At 47.9% G+C, this 25,342-nt stretch overlaps 1 protein-coding gene across 6 annotated transcripts in view; it reads left to right on the top strand.

The window, feature by feature from the left end:
* Positions 1–25,342, top strand: part of LOC126259997 (la-related protein Larp4B) — a 392,670-nt gene that overhangs the window by 230,402 nt on the left and 136,926 nt on the right. For all 6 annotated transcript variants that reach the window (XM_049957149.1, XM_049957146.1, XM_049957142.1 and 3 more), the window contains exon 2: positions 9,046–9,172. In XM_049957149.1, the coding sequence (XP_049813106.1) occupies positions 9,046–9,172 (127 nt within the window). The remainder of the gene's footprint in view (positions 1–9,045; positions 9,173–25,342) is intronic.

Genomic DNA, 25,342 nt, shown 5'->3' with positions numbered 1-25,342 from the left:
GCTGAATCCCCACCAGAAAACACGTCTGGTGTGTTATATACGGTATTATTGACAGTGCGTGTGTCATATGATACGAATCTCTTATCGACGCACCTAATTCGTACGACTGGTGAGTGAGTGAAATACGCCTCATTGCCGATATAGTTGTTCGTATGAATGTGAATGGGATCGCTCCCAAGGAAATTGTGAAAATATAATAGTTTATCACATAAGCGGCAACAAATGAACGCAACAATTAAAGAGTCACGCAGTTTCTCTGTACTCTGTCAAAACATGTTTTTAACGTCTTTGAAGTTGCGTTCCCTTTTGGAAGTCTTACCGCATGACTCATATTCTATAACAAATGTATAGTATGGCAATTGCTAAGAGTACAGAATGAAGTTCACTCGACATCAAAATTTCTTCCTACAATAGGTAGTAAAATACATTAAGAACCGTCGATGTCGGAAGGTTGAACTGTCAGTCTATACCACATCACTAATTGGACGAAAGGTCTAAATGTTAAACAACTCAGGAGTTGCGTGCACTGGAAGAAATTGAAGAATAAGTCGCAGAGCCTAAGAACAAAAAAGGTGGTTCTGCCGTCTCGCTGAATGCAGGACGAATGCCATTGTCGGCTGTACTACATTTAGTTTTCTTAAGTTGTCATGCACAACTATCGACAAAGTTACTTCGAAGTGCAGAAACGAGCGTGAAATAGCAGTTGTATTCATTTTTACGGGTGTGACAATTTATCAAACGGTCAAATTTTTCAAAACAGTTTTAGCGATGTAGCCCAACCACATGATGGCACTTAGCAGAACATATGTTATAGCTAGGAATAGTGATAATCGAAACTTGGCGATGCTCTGGGAACCAGTATTGTTCCAGTAGAGACGGTAATGTCTGACTGTATCTCATACTTGAAATTTCATTTACCTCGTATTCAGAGACCATTTGCAAGAAAAGAATTTGGAGTTTGTTTCCAGTCCGGTGGTAGATTTCACAATCTGAACGTAAAAACAGATTTGTCACTAGATATATGCACTTTAAAAATTAACTGTTTAAGTATTTGTATTTTATCGTAAAGCACCATTGTTATTCCATGAGACTCCATATTAAGTAGTTCACGTCATATAAAGTGGCCTTGTATTTGCGTTTATCTGTACAGGAAAGAGTGGTTTCGTATCAAATATATAATAACGGAGCAGTCAAATTTATAAAGACAAGCAGTGAATAAAGTAAACTGATTATTATTATGTGAAAAGTAATTGCAATAACTATTAATACATTTACGCCATCGTGAAACAAGACGGCTAATACCTTCATGGAAAAATGTTTGCAGTTACGTACGGAACCACCATTGTACCGAAGCGAATCGGTGGCCACAACTGACTTCCTTGAGGACCACAATTACGGAAATCGCATGGGGGTTGTGTAAGGGCTTCCTAGCGGAACTTCTGAGGCGTACTCGAAACAAATTTAGCAACGTGCTGGGGGCCGCCCTGAGCCGTAGGTTTGGTACGGACTAAACGAAGAGGTGCACTCCTGGGTGCAATCACAGTTCCATAGGTAACCGCAAACATTTTTCCATGAAGGCATTAGCAGGCTTGTCTTAAATCGGGATAAATGTATTAAGTTATGGCGACTACTTAATTTCAAAACTGTACTTCGCCTTCCGTCTCTCTCCATTTCACTGCCCCTTATAGGTTTAGCGCGCATTATCGTAAATTTCTGAGCAAAAGGAGCAAGACGATTAGAGGGTGACGTGCTGTTGACATTAGAGCGAGAAGCACAAATAACTGGGCAAGACTCTGTTTGCATGGAAGGAACAGTCCTAATATTAATCCTTACTATATGCAGGGAAACGTAGATTTCGTTGGCTGGAAGAGAATTTGATCACCATTTACACTAAATGTAAAAAAGTGGAAATCTGAAACATATGCCGCCTAGCCGTGAATAGGAATGCCTTCCTGTAGCAAAACAAGATATGTAAGGGAAAGCTGTCTTCAATCTGAAGGTTGGTGCTCAACTCTCCCTTTTCTTTACTGAAGATGGTACGCCTTCATGCATAACTTTCCATGTTTTTGTTGTCTTCCAGTCCAGAGACTGGTTTGATACGGCTCTCCATGCTACTCTATCATGTGCAAATTTAATCTGCAAGAGACTACTCCAAGCTACAGTCTTCTGAATCTGCTTAGTGTATTCATCTCTGTCTCCCCCTACGATTTTTACCCTCCACACTGCCTTTCAATACTACATTGGTGATTCCTTGATGCCTCCGAACATGTCCTACCAATCGATCCCTTCTTCTAGTCAAGTTGTGCCGCAAGCTATTCTTCTCCCCAATCCTATTCAATACTTCATTAGTTATGGGATCTACCCATCTGATTTTTCAGCATTCTTCTTTAGCACCACATTCACTTCCCATACTTGAAATGAAAAACATAGTTCGAGGTGAAAGAAGCGATAAATGGCATAAAGGGGACTCTCACCCATCAATGTTAAAATGTTTCCTCTACAGAAATCTGAACGTACAAGAATTGTTGGCAGCAACTTCAGGCTCTGCCGCCGCCGCCGCCACTGCACATGGAAGCAAACCTCGATGTTTGCTGACATTCATCTACGGGAGCTACACATTTGTCTAAACATACGGTTAGGTGTGCGAACAGTATCCCATAAATTTAACATCCATTTGGCTATGGTACTTTCTTTCTCTAATATATTTTAAGAGCCCATCTTGCTCCATCAGAAAAATAGTTCGATGAAATGTTTAGTATCAACCGTTTTCACTGGGCAGTGATTAAAACACCGTTGGTTTTTGCTATTTTTAAGCTACTACTGTATTTCCTTGATCTACCACAGCAAAAACGGAGCAATGTCATAAAGCACTGGGCATTAATATAACTAATGCACGTGTTTATGTTAACGTTAAGCAAGCGAGGAAGTTAGAACTTGTTAGAAAATTAACACAGTATGTGTCATTGGATCTCCTTTAAATAAATGGGCTGCCTTATGTACCACTGTGAAATGAAATGAAATGAAATGTGGTGTGGCGAGAGCCTCCCGTTGGATAGACCGGTCGCCTGGTCCAAGTCTTTGATTTGACGCCACTTCGGCGACTTGCGCGTCAATGGGGATGTGGTGGTGGTGGTGGTGGTGGTGGTGGTGGTGGTGGTGGTGGTGGTGGTGGTGGTGGTGGTGGTGGTGGTGAAGAAAACACAACACACAGTTCCTGAGCGGAGAAAATCTCCGACACAGTCGGGAATCCAACCCATGTATCGCTGTGGACTGACATAAATTCCATTTGAACAGTAGAGACTTCATCGTTCCAAGTGCGGGAGCGCAGTAACAAATGTCTGAAACGTCCGCACGCAGAATAGCAGTTCAGAATGGGAGTGTCTTGGCGTTAGATTTCTATTTGAGGCAGGACCATGGGGTAAAAACGTTTGGCGGCCATTTGTATAGCCATTCAAAAACATATCTTATTGTAGTTATGTTGAAGTATATAAGCAAGGTCTGAACCGAAGCTGGCGCCCAGGCATATTTCGCGAATCGATTAATCCCTTTTGCAAAAGATTATAATTGGGCTGAAATTAATGCCCAGTTAATGTCACCATTTCTATGTGCACCGTTAGCATTTTACGTGCTAAAACAGGCAGAAAATATCTTCTGAGAGTTTTCTTGAAGCACGCCACTTCTGTATTTTAAAATCGTACGAATCGATTCACACTCAACGAAGGTAGCTAAATGGAAATAGTCAAAACCAATTTTTTTCTCATCCAATAATCTCTATCCATTGTCGTGGTAAGATTGTTTAAACTCAAGCTAAATGTAGCATGCAGAACTAGTTCTTACTTGTATTGATGCACGGAAACGGTTTAAAGTGAATCTGATAAATAAAAAAGTGCATTATTACGTTAAAATCAAAACTCTTTCAAAAATCTACTTCATTCGTATTTTATGTATGAGAAACAAAAACACGCGCACCACTTCTATGTTTAAGCTTTTGCGGATCAGTTGCCACGATAAACGCAACACGGTTCTATAGACAATAAAGGGCCTATACCGGATCAGTCGTGAGAGTCAACAAAATCTACATCGGTTGTCAAGCTTTGGTTGTAATGTCGCAATTATGGTAGAGTAACAGTGTGGAACCAAAATTGAAAATGCTCTTATCATAGCATAAAAAGTTATGTATGTCGTGGGCAGAGTCAGGGATGTAAAGGAAAGAAACTAGGTTTCTGACTGATATGACAACTTCGAAGACATTTAAATCAAAACATCTTCACATATTAGTGCTTCTTTCTTTCTTTCTTTCATTTAGTTAAACCTACTTCCCAACGTAGTGAACTCCCTTAGCTACAAGGTGTAGGAACACTTGCAGTTTATAGGCTAAAGTCCCTGATCCTGTTCCCAAAATCCAGAAGATTCGTCAGCCGTAGCAAACAATATATAATTTCATATGGCTGAAGAGTGTACATGTAATTGTTGTTCTTTTGGGGACGCTAAATCAATATTTTGATTTCTGGAGAGGAGAAGGTTTGTTTCCGCTATCGCCCTTCAGCCCCCAGGGGCCATTTCTCCCCCAAACCCTCATTCCTCCCCCCCCCCCCCCGTTACATGTATGGGGTGTAAGAACAAACAGATAAAAATTTGTGTCTACAGTGTGTGCGACAGTAGGAAGTATCAGTGCGGCGGTGCATCTATAATTGGAAGTACTGTATACAAGAGTGGGATGCATGCATCCCGAACTCTGACGCGTTGTAGTGCGAAACGTTGTGTATGTATTACTTGAAATCTCCTGAGTGAGCGCGCCAAGTTTGTCACATCCGACAGATAGTGTAGCTGCAGGACAGTTCCAAAATGGCGTCTGTAGATGATGTAAGTCACAAAAAAGTGCCGCCTTGAATTTCTCACTGCAGAAAAAGAAACTGTGGGGAGTACTCTCAAACGCAACAGAAGCTGTCGACAGAAGTACAGTTAGGTACAGAAAGCTGGCTAAAGCCTGAAATAAGTTCTGCAGAAGTTTTTACGAAGTCTCAGACGGTGTTCAGCAAAGATAGATTAGGCAGAATTGGTGGTGGAGTGTTTGTGTCTGTCGGTAGCGGTTTATCTTGTAGTGAAGTCGAAGTAGATACTCAGTGCGAATTGGTATGGGTGGAGGTTATACTTAACAGCCGAACTAAATTAATAATTGGCTCCTTCTACCGACCCCCAGACTCCGATGATAGATTTTCTCTGAACTGTTCAGCAACTATGAGTCTCGTAACAAATAAATACCCCACTCATAGGGTTATAGTTGGTGGGGACTTCAGCCTTCCCTCGATATATTGGCAAAAATACTTGTTCAAAACCAGTGGTAGGAAGAAAACATCTTCCGAGATTGTCCTAAATGGTTTCTCCGAAAATTATTTCGAGCAGTTAGTCCATGAACCCACGAGAACTGTCAATGGTTCCCAAAACATACTTGACCTCTTAGCCACAAACAATCCAGAGCTAATAGAGCATAATGACTGATACAGGGATTAGTGATCACAAGGTCGTTGTAGCTAGGCTCAATACCGTTTCTTCCAAATCCACCAGAAACAAACGCAAAATAATTTTATTTAAAAAAGCGGATAAAGTGTCACTAAAAGCTTTCCTAAGAGACAATCTCCATTCCTTCCGAACTAACTATGCAAATGTAGACGAGATGTGGCTCAAATTCAAAGATATAGTAGCAACAGCAATTGAGAGATTCATACCTCATAAATTGGTAAGAGATAGAACTGATCCCCCATGGTACTTCAGAAGAACGCGAAATCCCGAAGATTGGCTAAAATTTACAGACGCGCGAAATCTGGCACCGACTTCAATGCAAGATGCCTTTAATGGGTTCCACAACGAAACATTGTCTCGAAATTTGGTAGAAAATCCGAAGAAATTCTGGTCGTATGTGAAGTACACAAGCGGCAAGACGCAGTCAATGCCTTCGCTGCGCAGTGCCGATGGTACTGTTACCGACGACTGCCGCTAAAGCGGAGTTATTGAACGCAGTTTTCCGAAATTCCTTCACCAGGGAAGACGAATGGAATATTCCAGAATTTGAAACACGAACAGCTGCTAGCATGAGTTTCTTAGAAGTAGATACCTCAGGGGTTGCGAAGCAACTCAAATCGCTTGATACGGGCAAGTCTTCAGGTCCAGGTTGTATACCGATTAGCTTCCTTTCAGATTACGCTGATACAATAGCTCCATACTTAGCAATCATATACAACCGCTCGCTCACCGATAGATCTGTACCTACAGATTGGAAAATTGCGCAGGTCGCACCAGTGTTTAAGAAGGGTAGTAAGAGTAATCCATCAAACTACAGACCTATATCATTGACGTCTGTCTGCAGTAGGATTTTGGAGCATATACTGTATTCAAACAGTATGAATCAACTCTAAGGGAATGATCTATTGATACGTAATCAGCATGGTTTCAGAAAACATCGTTCTTGTGCAACGCAGCTAGCTCTTTATTCGCACGAAGTAATGGCCGCTATCGACAGGGGATCTCAGGTTGATTCCGTATTTCTGGATTTCCGGAAAGCTTTTGACACCGTTCCTGACAAGCGACTTCTAATCAAGCTGCGGGCCTATGGGGTATCGTCTCAGTTGTGCGACTGGATTCGTGATTTCCTGTCAGGAAGGTCGCAGTTCGTAGTAATAGACGGCAAATCATCGAGTAAAACTGAAGTGATATCAGGTGTTCCCCAGGGAAGCTTCCTGGGACCTCTGCTGTTCGTGATATATATATATATATATATATATATATATATATATATATATATATATATATATATATATATATATATATATATATATAAATGGCCTGGGTGACAATCTGAGCAGTTCTCTTAGGTTGTTAGCAGATGATGCTGTAATTTACCGTCTAGTAAGGTCATCCGAAGACCAGTATCAGTTGCAAAGCGATTTAGAAAAGATTGCTATGTGGTGTGGCAGGTGGCAGTTGACGCTAAATAACGAAAAGTGAGGTGATCCACATGAGTTCCAAAAGAAATTCGTTAGAATTCGATTACTCGATAAATAGTAAAATTCTCAAGGCTGTCAATTCAACTAAGTACCTGGGTGTTAAAATTACGAACAACTTCAGTTGGAAAGACCACATAGATAATATTGTGGGAAAGGCGAGCCAAAGGTTGCGTTTCATTGGCAGGACACTTAGAAGATGCAACAAGTCCACTACAGAGACAGCTACACTACACTCGTTCGTCCTGTGTTAGAATATTGTTGCGCGGAGTGGGGTCCTTACCAGGTGGGATTGACGGAGGACGTCGAAAGGGTGCAAAAAAGGGCAGCTCGTTTTGTATTATCACGTAATAGGGGAGAGTGTGGCAGATATGATACCCGAGTTGGGATGGAAGTCATTAAAGCAAAGACGTTTTTCGTCGCGGCGAGATCTATTGACGAAATTTCAGTCACCAACTTTCTCTTCCGAATGCGAAAATATTTTGTTGAGCCCAACCTACATAGGTAGGAATGATCATGAAAATAAAATAAGAGAAATCAGAGCTCGAACAGAAAGGTTTAGGTGTTCGTTTTTCCCGCGCGCTGTTCGGGAGTGGAATGGCAGAGAGATAGTATGATTGTGGTTCGATGAACTCTGCCAAGCCCTTAAATGTGAATTGCAGAGTAGTCATGTAGATGTAGATGTAGTTGCTGCTCACGGAGGGCGGGGTAATCAGAAGGCGGTTCGGCGGAGCTCCGTGATTTGCAGTGGTCGGGGAGACCATCCACGGCTGTCACACCAGACATGTTGCAGCGAGCTGATGTTGTCATTAGAGAGGACAGACGCATTAAGACTCGGCAGTTGGCGCTACGTCTATCTGAAAAGGAAGTGCAGATGCTATTATTCGCAATATTTCATACTCAAAAGGGTGTGCACCATGGGTGTCCAACAGAGGATCTCATCGCACAGAAAAACATGTCTTGATTCGTTGCAACGTTTTGAAGCTGAGGGCTAGGGTGTCTTGTCCCGGACTGTGACAGTTGGCGAAAATTGGCTTCGCCATTCCATCGACTGTTGTTTTGTTTCGGGATCAAAATGGTGCTGTAATTCAGAGCAACTGCTTCCACCGATAAGGTTATGATCACCGTGTTCTGGGACTGAAGGTGTGATTCACACTTCGATGCCAGTAGGCGCACCATAATTAAAAAGCATATGTCAACACCTTAACGAAACTCAAGACATGCTTCTGGAGCCTGGGAACCCAGGAGATGTTTTGGTGCAACATGATAACGCTTAGCCCCACCCAAGTCTGTGGCCTGTTGAACAAATTGCAAAACAGCATGAGACAGTGTTACCCTAGCTATCTTACAGCCCTGACCTAGCCCCCTTGTACTTCCATTTTAAAGGATGCCATTTCTGGAAGACATTTTGAGGGCGATGAGGGGGTGATTCACACAGTGAAGCACTGGCTCCGCCACCAGGACAGGGATTGGTACCGACAGGGCATACAGGCCCCTGTTTTTGGCTGGTGGAAGGCCATAGAATGGGATGGAGATCACGTGTGTGTGTGTGTGTGTGTGTGTGTGTGTGTGTGTGTGTGTGTGTGTGTGTGTGTCTTCAATAAAGAATTATTGAAGAGAGAAAATGTGGCGCAGTACTTACTGGGCAACCCTCACATCGTTTTACTTAAACAACGTGCATTATATTACGTGACTAAGCACTAACACTAACAAGTAAAAAAGTGCAAATATGTCAAGTTGCCTGATTTAAATGTCTTAGAAGCTACCACATAAGCCGAAAAGTTAGTTCCCTTCTTTTACATCTCTAAACTCTGACCAGGACATTCACCTTTTCTATGCTATGATAAAAGTTTTCATTTTGGTACAAAAGTAATTACAAAAAGCAGCTGTTGCACACCGTTATTGTTTAGGATACCATAAACTGTTAGTGTCATAAGACTACAGAGCATGCAGCAATAAATATTACCTAATTGTTACAGAGAGATGTTAAGTAATAGTACTGAATCACTTTTAGCAGTGAGATATAACCATTGTTGTTCCCTTTCAGGTGACTCCTAGTCCCAGTAATGCGGCACTCAATCCAAATGCGGATGTATTTGAAAACAAGGCTGTTGAAGGAACATCTGATGGATCCATTTGGAGTTACTCAGATGTCGACTACCCTACAGAGGATGGTAAGATACATTGCATATGCAGTCATTTACGTTTCCTTTCACAAAATGTAACTTGGCAGATAGTAAAATGTTTAAATTATATATAACTCATGGCCTATGCAGGTTCACTGCTCCAGAGAAAGTCTCAAGTCAATCGGTTTCACCTGTAACAAGTCATGTTGTATGAAATATGCCTAGCTGAGCTGTTGAGTGATTCCACATTGCTGTAGGACCTCACAACTTCAGGCACTAACTCACCTTAATTCCTGAGAAAATAAGTGTGTCCCAATGCCAGTAAGAAAAAACTAATAAGCATTGCGCTTCAGACAACTTAACTATGTACATCATCTTCTCACCTACTGAGCAATCATGTACACTCATCAAAACACTATAATTTTATGTATATCAAAAGTATCACATTATCTACTTCAGGGATGGGGCCATTAATCGGCACTTCAAAAGAGCCTGTCAGGAAATTTCTAGCAGTTTCTTAGTGCAATTACTTTATGTCGATGCCAGCTTCCAACAGCTGTTACTGTTGTATATAGAAGGGTTCAAATCTGTTAATCTTGTGTTACTTCACATTACCATGTCATTGACTATTTAACCTATAGACTGCTTAGAGTGTCACATTCATAAGATCCCTCCAGTGACAGGATTTAGTATAGTGTTAAATGCAAACACAGTCGAAAGTTTACTTGTATTCCAGGCCTTGAGTCATTCTCACTGATATCTGCGTATGAAATTATAGTAACTAGCAAAGATAAAGGCAGCTGAAAAGTAACGTGACAAGCTACAGGTGAATAAAGTTGATCCACACACAGTGAAAGTATGATGTAATAAATGCAGTTACTGGTGATAAAGGGTGATCTGAACCTACTCTCTACGAGTGGATGAAGTTGCAAAGTTCAGGTAGCTGAAAGCAGTTTACCACACACACAGTATGTACTAGGATTTCAAGAATATCCAAACAGATCTCACTGGCAAATTAGCTGATATCTGAAGATATGTCACACATAACAAAGAGCAAATTCACTCACATCATAGTGCTACTTGGCAAGAAATGAAACCACTAAAATTTGGATGGATATAAGTAAATTCATAATTTAGAAAAAGACAATTTTTTTATCTGTCAGGCATAGAAATTGCCATACGAAAAGAAATCGTGGTGAACTGCACCAAACTAATCATAGGTGACTGGGATCAAATAAAGGATACAGTATTTTTTGGTGGGGTGGTGATTCTGGTGGTAGGATTGGGGAAGGGTGGAGTGAGTTAGATGGTACAGTGTAGGATTGAAAGCATAATATAAGCAAACTATTTGAGCTTGTCTGAGACAGTATCTTCTTGCTTCCCACAGCATTATAATACAGTGTAATTGAAAGTTAAACACTTAAAATGTAAATATTTCCTTGAAAAATACAATAATGTGGAAACACAAGGTAGGAACACCAACAATGTAGGAAAAGATAGATTGCTACTTACTGTACGGAAGACACATTAAGTTACAGATAGTTACAGATAGCCACGATTAAGGTACTTACACAGAGCTTTTGGCCACAGCCTTCATCAGCAAAAGAGAAACACAGACAATTAGTAAACACAAGCAAGGTCTTTTGAGAGTTCATGCGTGGCCCACACGGGTTCCTAAACTATTGCAGCTCATTCTTCCTTACTGGACTGCATCTCCCCCCCCCCCCCCATGTGCCTCCTCCTCCATGTCCTCATTCCTCCACTTCTGTTCCTTCCTTCCAATCTGTGTTCTTGGTCAACCCGGCTATCCACCTGGTTCCTGTATTCCTTGCAGTTTTGTTCCCCTTGCCTTTTATGTCCTCCATCCTTCGACATTTTTGGTACCCCTTTGAGGGTTTTTCACTACTAAACTTACCCTCCATAGTGTGAGCAATTTGGGGAAGAACTCCCTCCCCAACATCTACAGCGTTCTTTCCTTTCCCCTCCCTATTTCCTGCCGTAGCCCCCCTCCACACTGTTGCCGCCAGCATGTATAGTTAGAGAGGTTACCCATCTGTCTGAGCCCCTGGACAACACAGGGATCACACTTGATACCTGAGCTGTTGCCTCCCATGTGTGCCTAGGAGAGGTTGCTTGTCATTCCCAAGAAGCAGAACTCCTGACAACAGCCACAGAGCCAGGCGGCTCTTGCCGTGGCTGAGACCTATGTGAGTAAGCCCTGATACGATTTCATCGTATCAGGGCAGATGCTTCACAAATGAAGTGTATCAAGCTTCAGAAATACGGCCGCTCTCCTATGGCTTTCTCCTAGAGTGAAAACGGATAAAGTGCTGCTTCTTAAGACACTGTGGCCTTAGCTTCCCTGGTTACATCCTGGGAAGAGGGCCAAGCTTCAGGTGAAACACATACCCCACTATCTGGCCTATGTTAGGATGGACAGGGATACATCACTGCCACAAAGGTGTTATTTTTTGTGGAAAATATCGAACATAAGTCTGAAGTAAAGTATCTCAGGAAGATGAGGTCAGGTCACCTGTCAATAAAAACTACTACTGCCATCCAGTCTGCAGCTCTTCATGCTTGTGATCATTTTGGTGATGTCCTGGTGTCGACTTCGCCTCGTAAGTCTTTGAACATGGACCAGGGAGTGATTTTTCATAGGGATTTCATCCAACTGATGAACACTGGGCCAATCTGGAACGAAGGGGCATTCATTTTGTTTGGTGTGTACAGAAAGGTTTTAAGGACAACTGCACTGATGCCAGTCTGTTGTTCTGGCTTTCAAGGGAAATAACCTTCCAGAGAGGTTCAGAGTTATGTATCACTGGTGTGAAGTTAAGCAGCACATCCCGCCACCCATGACGTGCTTTCAGTGCTTGCGTTTCAGGTGTGTGTTCCTGATGTGGTGACTGTGGACACCCTCTGCTGGGATGTTCTGCCACCCTTATGTGTAAATTGTCATGACCGTCACTCTCCACACGTGCCAGATTGCCCTACTTATAAGAAAAGAAAAGGGATAGCATCATGGATCATTTATCTTGAAAACTGAGACTCCTCAGATTGACTTCATCCTGTGCTGATGACTTCTTCTATTGCATCTATTACATTGTACCCCCTCCCTGTTCCTCATCCTGGTCCCTCCCCCTCCCTTAAGGTGCCACCCCCCTCTCTCACTGGGAGCCGCTACCCCTCCCCCTGGTGCCTCTCAGATAGGAGGCCTGTTAAGACGGCTTGGCCACGAGAGAGAGTGAGTCTGTGTACCCCAAGGTCGCCTGCTCTTTTGGTTCCAGATCTTCCAGAAGCCTGCTCTCACTCTGTACCCTGCCCAATCAACATGTGAAAGAGAACAAGAAACAACATATGTGGTGTCTAAAAAGTTCAGTGAATGCTACCAGACAACAAACGAAACAAAAGATACAAAAAATGTTGTTTATTGCCCTTCAAAAATTGTTGCTGCCTGCCACAACAGACTACTGACAATGTGTTCACGAACAGTTGCCATCTCCTGTGGCAGGAATTGGCGCACACGGATTGTGCAGTGTGAACCTGCCGGATATGCTGTAGCAGTTGGTTCAGATGCCGTTGTTGTTGAAGGAGGCGATAAACAGTGTTTTCACCTTGGATTTTTGCAGATCGCTTTTTTTTTCTTCTCGGGAGGTGGTGAACACAATGACATCGATTGCCATTTTGATTCCAGATCGAACAGGTAGCACCAGGTCTCGCCTCCCGTGACAGTGTCCAGAAGCAGTGGATAGTGGTCACACATGGAAATGAAATAACCAGCAGTTTCCATTTTGCTTTCTGCTCGTCAGTGAGCTCGTGCGGCACAAATCAGGAGCAGGTCTTCTACTTAACCAAATCATTGTCGACGATGGTGTGCACTGTGTCTTTGCTAATGCCCAATTCCAATGCAATCAGAGTCCGCCACCGATCTTGTGCCAGCATTTGTCACACTTTCTCGATCTTTTGTGGGGTTCTGCTTGTCGATGGCTGACCTAAATGTGGCTCATCCTCAATTGTTTCCTTCACTTCATCGAAGCGTTCAAACTATTTGTAAACACATCTCCTGCTCCCCCCTGCGGGTCCGGGGTAAGAATAGGCCCGAGGTATTCCTGCCTGTTGTAAGAGGCGACTGAAAGGAGTCCCTCCCCCTCAAGGGGGTAGTTAGCGCCTGCGTCCGGAGACGGACGGTTCCACGACCTCTATTTGCGGTCATTTTGCTTTTTCACTTCTCGTTTCTTCCTTCCTTTGGTTGGTTCCTTTCTTTGCTCTTCTCCACCTCACTGTCTTCCTTACTCTTTCCCCTGCATAATCTCCTTGCCTTCTCATTGCCTTCTTCTCCTTGCCTTCTCATTGCCTTCTTCTCCTTGCCTTCTCATTGCCTTCTTCTCCTTGCCTTCTCATTGCCTTCTTCTCCTTGCCTTCTCATTGCCTTCTTCTCCTTGCCTTCTCATTGCCTTCTTCTCATTGCCTTCTTCTCATTGCCTTCTTCTCATTGCCTTCTTCTCATTGCCTTCTTCTCATTGCCTTCTTCTCATTGCCTTCTTCTCATTGCCTTCTTCTCATTGCCTTCTTCTCATTGCCTTCTTCTCATTGCCTTCTTCTCATTGCCTTCTTCTCATTGCCTTCTTCTCATTGCCTTCTTCTCATTGCCTTCTTCTCATTGCCTTCTTCTCATTGCCTTCTTCTCATTGCCTTCTTCTCATTGCCTTCTTCTCATTGCCTTCTTCTCATTGCCTTCTTCTCATTGCCTTCTTCTCATTGCCTTCTTCTCATTGCCTTCTTCTCATTGCCTTCTTCTCATTGCCTTCTTCTCATTGCCTTCTTCTCATTGCCTTCTTCTCATTGCCTTCTTCTCATTGCCTTCTTCTCATTGCCTTCTTCTCATTGCCTTCTTCTCATTGCCTTCTTCTCATTGCCTTCTTCTCATTGCCTTCTTCTCATTGCCTTCTTCTCATTGCCTTCTTCTCATTGCCTTCTTCTCATTGCCTTCTTCTCATTGCCTTCTTCTCATTGCCTTCTTCTCATTGCCTTCTTCTCCTTGCCTTCTTCTCCTTGCCTTCTTCTCCTTGCCTTCTTCTCCTTGCCTTCTTCTCCTTGCCTTCTTCTCATTGCCTTCTTCTCATTGCCTTCTTCTCATTGCCTTCTTCTCATTGCCTTCTTCTCCTTGCCTCCTTCTCCTTGCCTTCTCTGGTCTCTGCCTCGGCGTTTGAGACACTGTCCTCTCTCTCTCTCTCTCTCTCTCTCTCTCTCTCTCTCTCTCTCTCTCTCTCTCTCTCTCTCTCTCTCTCCTTTTCCCTCTTCTTCCTTCCTCCCCGTGCACGCCTGAAGGCCGACCCACGCGTTCACACGCGTAGCCGGTGACGGGGTAACGCGTAATTCCCCGCCCTGGGTAGACATGTCAGGCACGCGCGTACCCCCTGGTAAAGGCCAGGCCCGGGGAGGGGTGATTGCCTGAGCTGATACCTTCTGACCATGCCGATTGGTCCCTCCGTCTGTTTCTCGGGAGGTGTGACCTGAGGTGTAAACATTCACCTAAGGCGGGAGTGCCCTCTGAGAGGGTCCCCACAAGGAAGGAGCGCGCCATCGGAGACGCTGGCAATCATGGGGGATTCCTCCGCAATGGATTTCACTCCATCTCTCTCGACTTCTGCCCAAAAACGGAAATGTGACCAGCTACCAGTGACAAAAGTACTACCGCCTGCCCCACAGTTCCTCGTCGTTTCTCGATCTGAGGACGGAAAGGATTTCTCCTCTGTCAACCCTTTCGTTATCCAGAAGGGCGTCGATGCCATAGCCGGATCTGTCAAATCTTGTACCAGGTTGCGTAACGGTACCTTATTACTCGAAACTGAGAGCGCCTTTCAGGCACAAAAACTGCTTCGGGCCACACTCCTGTACACATTCCCTGTCCGGGTGGAGGCTCACCGAACTTTGAATTCGTCTCGTGGTGTGGTCTATACTAGATCCCTCGACGGCTTGACTGACGAGGAGATTCAATCTTTACTCGCTGAGCAGGGCGTGACGGCTGTCCATAGGGTCATGAAAAAGGTCAACAATGACCTTGTACCGACCCGGACACTTTTCTTGACCTTTGATAGTGTTCAGCTGCCATCGCGCATCAAAGCGGGCTACGAGGTTATTTCTGTTCGCCCCTATGTCCCGACACCTACGCGCTGCTACCAGTGTCAGCGTTTCAATCACACTCGCCAGTCTTGTTCCAATGCGGCTAAATGTGTCACTTGTGGCAGGGATGCCCATGAGGGTGACTGTCCACCTCCGTCTCCTCGTTGTGTGAACTGTCAGGGTGACCATGCCGCATCCTCCCACGACTGTCCTGTCTATAAGGAAGAACGCTGTATCCAAGAAATTCGGGTCAAAGAGAAAGTGTCCACCTCGGCTGCTCGCAAGCTATTGGCTAGGAGGAAGCCCACGCTGCTCCCAGCGGGGAAATACAGTACTGTCCTCGCCTCTCCTCGGACTACCAGGGAGGTGGCAACCCAGACATGCGATCTGACCTTCAGCACCACGGTCGTCCGTTCGGCCAGTGCTAAGATCGCGCGGTCGACGTCTCCTCTTCCTCCCATCACCCCACAGACATCAGCCCCTTCATCAGCTTCTGCTAAGACGAAGACCCAGAAGTCAGATGCACGGGCCTTCAAGAAGGAACCGTCCCGTGCAGACTTCCTACGTACCTCGACCTCCCAGCCTTCGACCGGTACTTCCACCAAACGACCTTCCAAGAAGGCTAATAGGAAGCACAGTTCTCCTTCTCCACCACGGCGCATTTCTTCTCCTGCGCCACCCAGTGGTTGCCGCCCCAGGCCGTCATCCGTTTCGCCTGGCCGCACCGCTGATAGCCGAACATCTGGCCGTTCACCGGCGGAGGAAGCTCCCCCTCCCGGCCATCTTCCCAAGATGGCCGACGAACCTATAGACCCAATGGACGCTGACTGTCCGCCTACTGATAGCGGCGGCAGTGCTCGCTCGAAGCCAGGCCCTCAGCGGCCTTCGAGGTGACCCCTTCTTTCATCTTCCCTTTTTTTTTTTTTCTTCTTACGATGGCACTTATTCACTGGAATATTGGCAGCATTCGCTCCAACCGAGAGGACTTGAAGTTGCTGCTCCGCTTCCACCGTCCGCTCGTCGTAGCCCTCCAGGAAACGAAGCTACGCCCATGCGATCAAATTGCCTTGGCACACTACACCTCTGTGCGTTTTGACCTACCCCCTGTGGTAGGTATCCCAGCTCATGGAGGGGTTATGTTGCTGGTCCGGGATGATATTTACTACGATCCCATCACGTTGCACACCGGCCTGCAGGCAGTTGCCATCCGAATTACTCTCCCCACGTTTACATTTTCCATTTGTACCGTTTACACTCCATCGTCGTCCGCCGTTACCAGGGCAGACATGATGCAGCTTATTGCTCAGCTACCTGCCCCATTTTTGTTAACTGGAGACTTCAATGCCCACCATCCCCTTTGGGGCTCTCCAGCATCCTGCCCGAGGGGCTCCCTGTTAGCAGACCTTTTCAACCAGCTCAATCTTGTCTGCCTCAATACTGGCGCCCCTACTTTTCTTTCGGACACATCTCACACCTATTCCCATTTAGATCTCTCTATATGTACTCCCCAACTTGCACGCCAGTTCGAGTGGTATGCACTTTCTGATACATATTCGAGCGACCACTTCCCGTGTGTTATCCATCTCCTGCAGCATACCCCCTCTCCGTGCTCATCTAGTTGGAACATCTCCAAAGCAGTGTGGGGGCTCTTCTCTTCCAGGACGACCTTTCAGGATCAAACATTCCCAAGCTGCGATAGTCAGGTCGCACACCTCACGGAAGTCATTCTCACTGCTGCTGAATATTCCATCCCTCACCCTACTTCTTCTCCACGTCGCGTACCGGTCCCCTGGTGGACCGCAGCATGTAGAGACGCTTTACGTGCTCGTCGACGTGCTTTACGCACCTTTAAACGCCACCCTACAGTGGCGAATTGTATCAATTATAAACGATTACGTGCACAGTGTCGTCGTATTATTAAAGAAAGCAAGAAAGCCAGCTGGGCTGCTTCACAAGCACCTTCAACAGTTTTACTCCTTCTGTTGTCTGGGGTAGCCTGCGCCGGCTATCTGGCACTAAGGTCCACTCACCAATTTCTGGCTTGACGGTCGCGAATGACGTCCTTGTGGCCCCTGAGGCTGTCTCCAATGCCTTCGGCCGCTTTTTCGCAGAGGTTTCGAGCTCCGCTCATTACCACCGTGCCTTCCTCCCCCGCAAACAGGCAGAGGAGGCTAGGCCACCTAACTTCCGCTCCTCGAATCGTGAAAGTTATAATGCCCCATTCACCATGCGGGAACTCGAAAACGCACTTGGCCGATCACGGTCCTCCGCTCCAGGGCCTGATTCTATTCATATTCAGATGCTGAAGAACCTTTCTCCTGCGGGTAAAGGTTTTCTTCTTCGTACTTACAATCGCATCTGGATTGAGGGACATGTTCCCGCATGCTGGCGCGAGTCTATTGTCCCGATTCCTAAGCCGGGGAAGGACAAGCACTTGCCTTCCAGTTATCGACCCATCTCGCTTACCAGCTGTGTCTGTAAAGTGATGGAGCGAATGGTTAACTCTCGATTGGTTTGGCTGCTCGAGTCTCGACGCCTCCTTACCAATGTACAATGTGGATTTCGTAGGCGCCGGTCTGCTGTTGACCATCTGGTTACCTTGTCGACCTTCATTATGAATAACTTCTTGCGGAAGCGCCCGACCGCGGCTGTGTTCTTTGATTTGGAGAAGGCTTACGACACCTGTTGGAGGGCGGACATTCTCCGCACCATGCATACATGGGGCCTTCGCGGTCGCCTCCCTCTTTTTATTCGTTCCTTTTTAATGGATCGACAGTTACGGGTACGTGTGGGTTCTGTCCTGTCAGACACCTTTCGCCAGGAGAATGGGGTGCCACAGGGCTCAGTTTTGAGCGTCGCTCTCTTCGCCATAGCGATCAATCCAATAATGGATTGCCTCCCAGCTGATGTAACAGGCTCCCTTTTCGTGGACGATTTTACCATCTATTGCAGCGCGCAGCGTACGTGTCTCCTGGAGCGCTGTCTTCAGCGTTCTCTTGACCGTCTTTACTCCTGGAGTGTCGCCAATGGCTTCCGTTTTTCTGCCGAGAAGACGGTCTGTATTAACTTCTGGCGCTACAAAGAGTTTCTCCCACCGTCCTTACGACTCGGTCCCGTTGCTCTCCCATTCGTGGAGACAACAAAATTTTTAGGTCTTACATTTGACAGGAAACTTAGTTGGTCTCCACATGTCATATTTGGCTGCCCGTTGTACCCGTTCTCTCAATGTCCTCCGTGTTCTCAGTGGTATGTCGTGGGGAGCGGATCGAACCGTCCTACTTCGCCTATATCGGTCGATCGTCCGCTCCAAGCTGGATTATGGGAGCTTCGTATACTCCTCTGCACGGCCATCCATCTTACGCCGCCTCAACTCCATACAACATCGGGGTTTACGACTTGCGATCGGAGCGTTTTATACTAGTCCCGTCGAGAGTCTTCATGCTGACGCTGGTGAGTTGCCACTCACCTACCGGCGCGATATACTGCTTTGTCGGTATGCCTGTCGGCTACTGGCAATGCCCGACCACCCATCTTATCGTTCCTTTTTTGATGACTCTCTCGACAGTCAATACGGGTTGTATGTCTCCGCCCTGCTACCCCCTGGAGTTCGCTTTCGTCGCCTCCTTAAACACCTTAATTTTTCACTCCCTGCCACCTTTCGAGTGGGCGAGAGCCACACGCCACCTTGGCTCCAGGCTCAGGTTCGCGTCCACCTTGACCTCTGCTCGCTCCTGAAGGAGGTTACCCCCGGTTCAGTCTACCACTCCCGTTTTGTCAAACTTCGTTCGAAGTTCATTAATATGACCTTTATTTATACAGATGGCTCTAAGACCACTGACGGGGTCGAGTGTTCTTTTATTGTCGGGGCACAAAGTTTCCAATATCGGCTCCATGGCCATTGTTCGGTCTTCACAGCTGAGCTCTTTGCCCTCTACCAGGCTGTCCTTTACATCTGCCGCCACCGACATTCTGCATATGTCATCTGCTCCGATTCCCTGAGCGCTATCCAGAGCCTCGGTGATCCGTACCCGGTTCACCCTTTCGTGCACCGGATCCAACGCTCTCTTCAGCAGCTGGTGGACGTCGGTTCTCCGGTTAGCTTTATGTGGGTTCCTGGCCATGTCGGTATCCCTGGGAACGAAGCTGCAGATGCCGCGGCCAAGGCTGCGGTCCTCCAGCCTCGGACAGCTTCTTGTTGTGTCCCTTCGTCAGATTGTAGCAGGGTAATTTGTCGGCGCATTGTATCGCTGTGGCATGCCGATTGGGCTGCACTTCGAGACAACAAGCTTCGGGCCTTGAAAGCTCTTCCCGTGGCTTGGACGTCCTCCTCACGCCATTCTCGGCGGGAGGAGGTAGTTTTGGCCCGGTTGCGAATTGGCCACTGCCGGTTCAGCCATCGCCATCTGCTGACGGCTGCGCCGGCGCCGTTCTGCCCATGTGGGCAATTGCTGACGGTCCGCCACATTTTAACGTCGTGTCCGGATTTTAACACCCTGCGTCTCGATCTTGGCCTGCCATGTACTGTAGAAGCCATTTTAGCGGATGACCCACGAGCAGCTGCTCGCGTTCTTCATTTTATCAATTTGACAACCCTCTCAAAGGACATTTGATTATGCTGTTTTCTTTTTTAATCCTATGCCTGTCAGTATGTCTTTCATCGTGTTTTCCGTTTCGTTGCTGTTTTAAACTTGTGACTCGCGGTGCATTCCTCAAGTAGTCTGGGCGCTAATGACCGTTGACGTTGTGCGCCCTAAAACCACAAAAAAAAAAACATTTCCTGCTTATAGCTCCCATCCCCTACACCAGCACCAACATTCCACGTGTCTCATTGTAGTCTCCACCAATTTGTAGCAGATCTTGATGTTTACACTTTGCTCCATTGTGCTCCTACTGACTACATTCAACTGGTTGCAGTCTGTTTACACAGCCAGTCACATGCAGTGCATTCAGTGTATTGATTCTCCTAAAGTCTCTGAAGACACATGCACGCACACGTGCAGAGTTGCCATTCAGATGTGACACCGTTCACTGAACTTTTTTAGACACCACGTAAGTCCCAGGACAAGTGCCCATCCCCCACCCTCAGTGCACGCAGAGGTGCAGTCTCCTCTCCCCCTCCCTCCCTCCTCTCCTCTCTCCCTCCTCTCCTCTCTCCCTCCTCTCCTCTCTCCCTCCTCTCCTCTCTCCCTCCTCTCCTCTCTCCCTCCTCTCCTCTCTCCCTCCTCTCCTCTCTCCCTCCTCTCCTCTCTCCCTCCTCTCCTCTCTCCCTCCTCTCCTCTCTCCCTCCTCTCCTCTCTCCCTCCTCTCCTCTCTCCCTCCTCTCCTCTCTCCCTCCTCTCCTCTCTCCCTCCCTCCCTCCCTCCTCTCCTCTCTCCCTCCCTCCCTCCTCTGCTCTCTCTCTCTCCCTCCCTCCCTCCTCTCCTCTCTCCCTCCCTCCCCTCCCCTCCTCTCTCCCTCCCTCCCCTCCTCTCCTCTCTCCCTCCCTCCCCTCCTCTCCTCTCTCCCTCCCTCCCCTCCTCTCTCCCTCCCCTCCCCTCCTCTCTCCCTCCCTCCCCTCCTCTCCTCTCTCCCTCCCTCCCCTCCTCTCCTCTCTCCCTCCCTCCCCTCCTCTCCTCTCTCCCTCCCTCCCCTCCTCTCCTCTCTCCCTCCCTCCCCTCCTCTCCTCTCTCCCTCCCTCCCCTCCTCTCCTCTCTCCCTCCCTCCCCTCCTCTCCTCTCTCCCTCCCTCCCCTCCTCTCCTCTCTCCCTCCCTCCCCTCCTCTCCTCTCTCCCTCCCTCCCCTCCTCTCCTCTCTCCCTCCCTCCCCTCCTCTCCTCTCTCCCTCCCTCCCCTCCTCTCCTCTCTCCCTCCCTCCTCTCCTCTCCTCTCTCTCTCCCTCCCTCCTCTCCTCTCCTCTCTCCCTCCCTCCTCTCCTCTCCTCTCTCCCTCCTCTCCTCTCCTCTCCTCTCTCCCTCCCCTCCTCTCCTCTCCTCTCCTCTCTCCCTCCCCTCCTCTCCTCTCCTCTCTCCCTCCCCTCCTCTCCTCTCTCCCTCCCCTCCTCTCCTCTCTCCCTCCCCTCCTCTCCTCTCCTCTCTCCCTCCCTCCCCTCCTCTCCTCTCTCCCTCCCCTCCTCTCCTCTCTCCCTCCCTCCCCTCCTCTCCTCTCTCCCTCCCTCCCCTCCTCTCCTCTCTCCCTCCCTCCCCTCCTCTCCTCTCTCCCTCCCTCCCCTCCTCTCCTCTCTCCCTCCCTCCCCTCCTCTCCTCTCTCCCTCCCTCCCCTCCTCTCCTCTCTCCCTCCCTCCCCTCCTCTCCTCTCTCCCTCCCTCCCCTCCTCTCCTCTCTCCCTCTCTCCCTCCCTCCCTCCTCTCCTCTCCCTCTCTCCCTCCCTCCCTCCTCTCCTCTCCCTCTCTCCCTCCCTCCCTCCCTCCCTCCCTCCTCTCTCCCTCCCTCCTCTCTCCCTCCCTCCCTCCCTCCTCTCCTCTCTCTCTCCCTCCCTCCCTCCCTTCTCTCTCCCTCCCTCCCTCCCTCCTCTCTCTCTCCCTCCCTCCCTCCCTCCTCTCTCCCTCCCTCCTCTCTCCCTCCCTCCCTCCCTCCTCTCTCCCTCCCTCCCTCCCTCCCTCCTCTCTCCCTCCCTCCCTCCCTCCCTCCTCTCTCCCTCCCTCCCTCCCTCCCTCCTCTCTCCCTCCCTCCCTCCCTCCCTCCTCTCTCCCTCCCTCCCTCCCTCCCTCCTCTCTCCCTCCCTCCCTCCCTCCCTCCTCTCTCCCTCCCTCCCTCCCTCCCTCCTCTCTCCCTCCCTCCTCCCTCCCTCCCTCCCTCCTCTCTCCCTCCTCTCGCCCTCCCTCCCCCTCTCCTCTCGCCCTCCCTCCCCCTCTCCTCTCGCCCTCCCTCCCCCTCTCCTCTCGCCCTCCCTCCCCCTCTCCTCTCGCCCTCCCTCCCCCTCTCCTCTCGCCCTCCCTCCCCCTCTCCTCTCGCCCTCCCTCCCCCTCTCCTCTCGCCCTCCCCCCCCTCTCCTCTCGCCCTCCCCCCCCTCTCCTCTCGCCCTCCCCCCCCTCTCCTCTCGCCCTCCCCCCCCTCTCCTCTCGCCCTCCCCCCCTCTCCTCTCGCCCTCCCCCCCTCTCCTCTCGCCCTCCCCCCCTCTCCTCTCGCCCTCCCCCCCTCTCCTCTCGCCCTCCCCCCCCTCTCCTCTCGCCCTCCCCCCCTCTCCTCTCGCCCTCCCCCCCTCTCCTCTCGCCCTCCCCCCCTCTCCTCTCGCCCTCCCCCCCCTCTCCTCTCGCCCTCCCCCCCTCTCCTCTCGCCCTCCCCCCCCTCTCCTCTCGCCCTCCCCCCCCTCTCCTCTCGCCCTGCCCCCCTCTCCTCTCGCCCTGCCCCCCTCTCCTCTCGCCCTGCCCCCCCTCTCCTCTCGCCCTCCCCCCCTCTCCTCTCGCCCTCCCCCCCTCTCCTCTCGCCCTGTCCCCTCTCCTCTCGCCCTGTCCCCTCTCCTCTCGCCCTGTCCCCTCTCCTCTCGCCCTGTCCCCTCTCCTCTCGCCCTGTCCCCTCTCCTCTCCCCCTGTCCCCTCTCCTCTCCCCCTCTCCTCTCCCCCTCCCCTCTCCTCTCCCCCCTCCCCTCTCCTTCCTCCGCTCTCCTGCTGACCAGGTTACCACAATGAGCTTTCCATCATGCTGATTCTACATCTTCATACATACTCCGCAATCTACGATACGGATTGTGGCGGAGGATACTTCGTACCACAACCAGCATCTTCTCTCTCTATTCCACTCCCAAACAGAACGAGGGAAAAATGATTGCCTATATGCTTCTGTACGAGCCCTAATCTCTTATCTTTGTGGTCTTTCCACAAAATGTAAGTTGGTGGCAGTAAAATTGTACTGCAGTCAAACTCAAATGCTGGTTCTCTAAACTTCCTCTGTAGCGATTCCCGAAAAGAACGCCTCTGCTCTAGAGACTCCCACCCGATTCCTGAAGCATTTCCGTAACACCCGCGTGATGATCAAACCTACCAGTAACAAACCTAACAGTCCACCTCTGAATTGCTTCTATGTCCTCCCTCAATCCGACCTGGTAGGGATCCCAAACGCTTGAGCAGTACTCAAGAATAGGTCGTATTAGTTTTTTTATAAGCGGTATCCTGTACAGATGAACCATATCTTCCCAGAATTCTACCAATGAACCAAAGATGACTATCCGCCTTCCCCACAACTGGCATTACATGCTTTTCCCACTGCATATCGCTCTGCAATGTTATGCCCAAATATTTAATCGACGTGACTGTGTCAAGCTTCACTAATGGAGTATTGAACATTACAGGATTCTTTTTCCTATTCATCCACATTAATTTACATTTATCTATATTTCGAGTTAGCTGCCATTCTTTATACCAGTCACAAATCCTGTCCAAGTCATCTTGTATCCTGCTACAGTCACTCAACGACGACACCTTCCCGTACACCACAGCATCATCAGCAAACAGCCGCACATTGCTATCCATTCTATCCAAAAGATCATTTATGTAGACAGAAAACAATAGCGGACGTACCACTCTTCCCTGGGGCACTCCAGATGATACCCTCATCTCCGATGAACACTCACCATCGAGGGCAACGTCCTGGGTTCTATTACTTAAGAAGTCTTCCAGCCACTCACATATTTGGGAACCAATCCCATATGCTCGTACCTTAGTTAGGAGTCTGCAATGGGGCACCGAGTCAAACGCTTTCCGGAAGTCAAGGAATATGGCATCAGTCCGATACCCTTCATCCATGGTTTGCAAGATTTTTTTTTTTTGTAATCAGTCTACTGACAGGTTTGATGCGGCCCGCCACGAATCCCTTTCCTGTGCTAACCTCTTCATCTCAGAGTAGCACTTGCAACCTACGTCCTCAATTATTTGCTTGACGTATTCCAGTCTCTGTCTTCCTCTACAGTTTTTGCCCTCTACAGCTCCCTCTAGTACCATGGAAGTCATTCTCTCATGTCTTAGCAGATGTCCTATCATCCTGTCCCTTCTCCTTATCAGTGTTTTCCACATATTCCTTTCCTCTCCGATTCTGCGTAGAACCTCCTCCTTCCTTACCTTATCAGTCCACCTAATTTTAAACATTCGTCTATAGCACCACAACTCAAATGCTTTGATTCTCTTCTGTTCCGGTTTTCCCACAGTCCATGTTTCACTACCATACAATGCTGTACTCCAGACGTACATCCTCAGAAATTTCTTCCTCAAATTAAGGCCGGTATTTGATATTAGTAGACTTCTCTTGGCCAGAAATGCCTTTTATACCATAGCGAGTCTGGTTTTGATGCCTCCTTGCTCCGTCCGTCATTGGTTATTTTACTGCCTAGGTAGCAGAATTCCTTAACTTCATAGACCTCGTGACCATCAATCCTGATAAGTTTCTCGCTGTTCCCATTTCTACTACTTCTCATTACCTTCGTCTTTCTCCGATTTACTTTCAAACCATACTGTGTACTCATTAGGCTGTTCATTCCGTTCAGCAGATCATTTAATTCTTCTTCACTTTCACTCAGGATAGCAATGTCATCAGCGAATCGCATCATTGATATCCTTTCACCTTGTGTTTTAATTCCACTCCTGAACCTTTCTTTTATTTCCATTATTGCTTCCTCGATGTATAGATTGAAGAGTAGGGGCGAAAGGCTACAGCCTTGTCGTACACCCTTCTTAATACGAGCACTTCGTTCTTGATCGTCCACTCTTATGATTCCCTCTTGGTTGTTGTACATATTGTATATGACCCGTCTCTCCCTATAGCTTACCCCTACTTTTTTTCAGAATCTCGAACAGCTTGCATCATTTTATATTGTCGAACGCTTTCCAGGTCGACAAATCCTATGAAAGTGTCTTGATTTTTCTATAGCCTTGCTTCCATTATTAGCCGTAACGTCAGAATTGCCTCTCTCGTCCCTTCACTTTTCCTAAAGCCAAACTGATCGTCACCTAGCGCATTCTCAATTTTCTTTTCCATTCTTCTGTATATTATTCTTGTAAGCAGCTTCGATGCATGAGCTGTTAAGCTGATTCTGCGATAATTCTCGCACTTGTCAGCTCTTGCCGTATTCGGAATTGTGTGGATGATGCTTTTCCGAAAGTCAGATG

The sequence above is a fragment of the Schistocerca nitens genome, chromosome 5 (genome assembly GCF_023898315.1).
Source record: "Schistocerca nitens isolate TAMUIC-IGC-003100 chromosome 5, iqSchNite1.1, whole genome shotgun sequence".
In the NCBI taxonomy this organism is placed as follows: domain Eukaryota; kingdom Metazoa; phylum Arthropoda; class Insecta; order Orthoptera; family Acrididae; genus Schistocerca; species Schistocerca nitens.
This window is presented reverse-complemented; position numbering and strand designations above follow the sequence as displayed.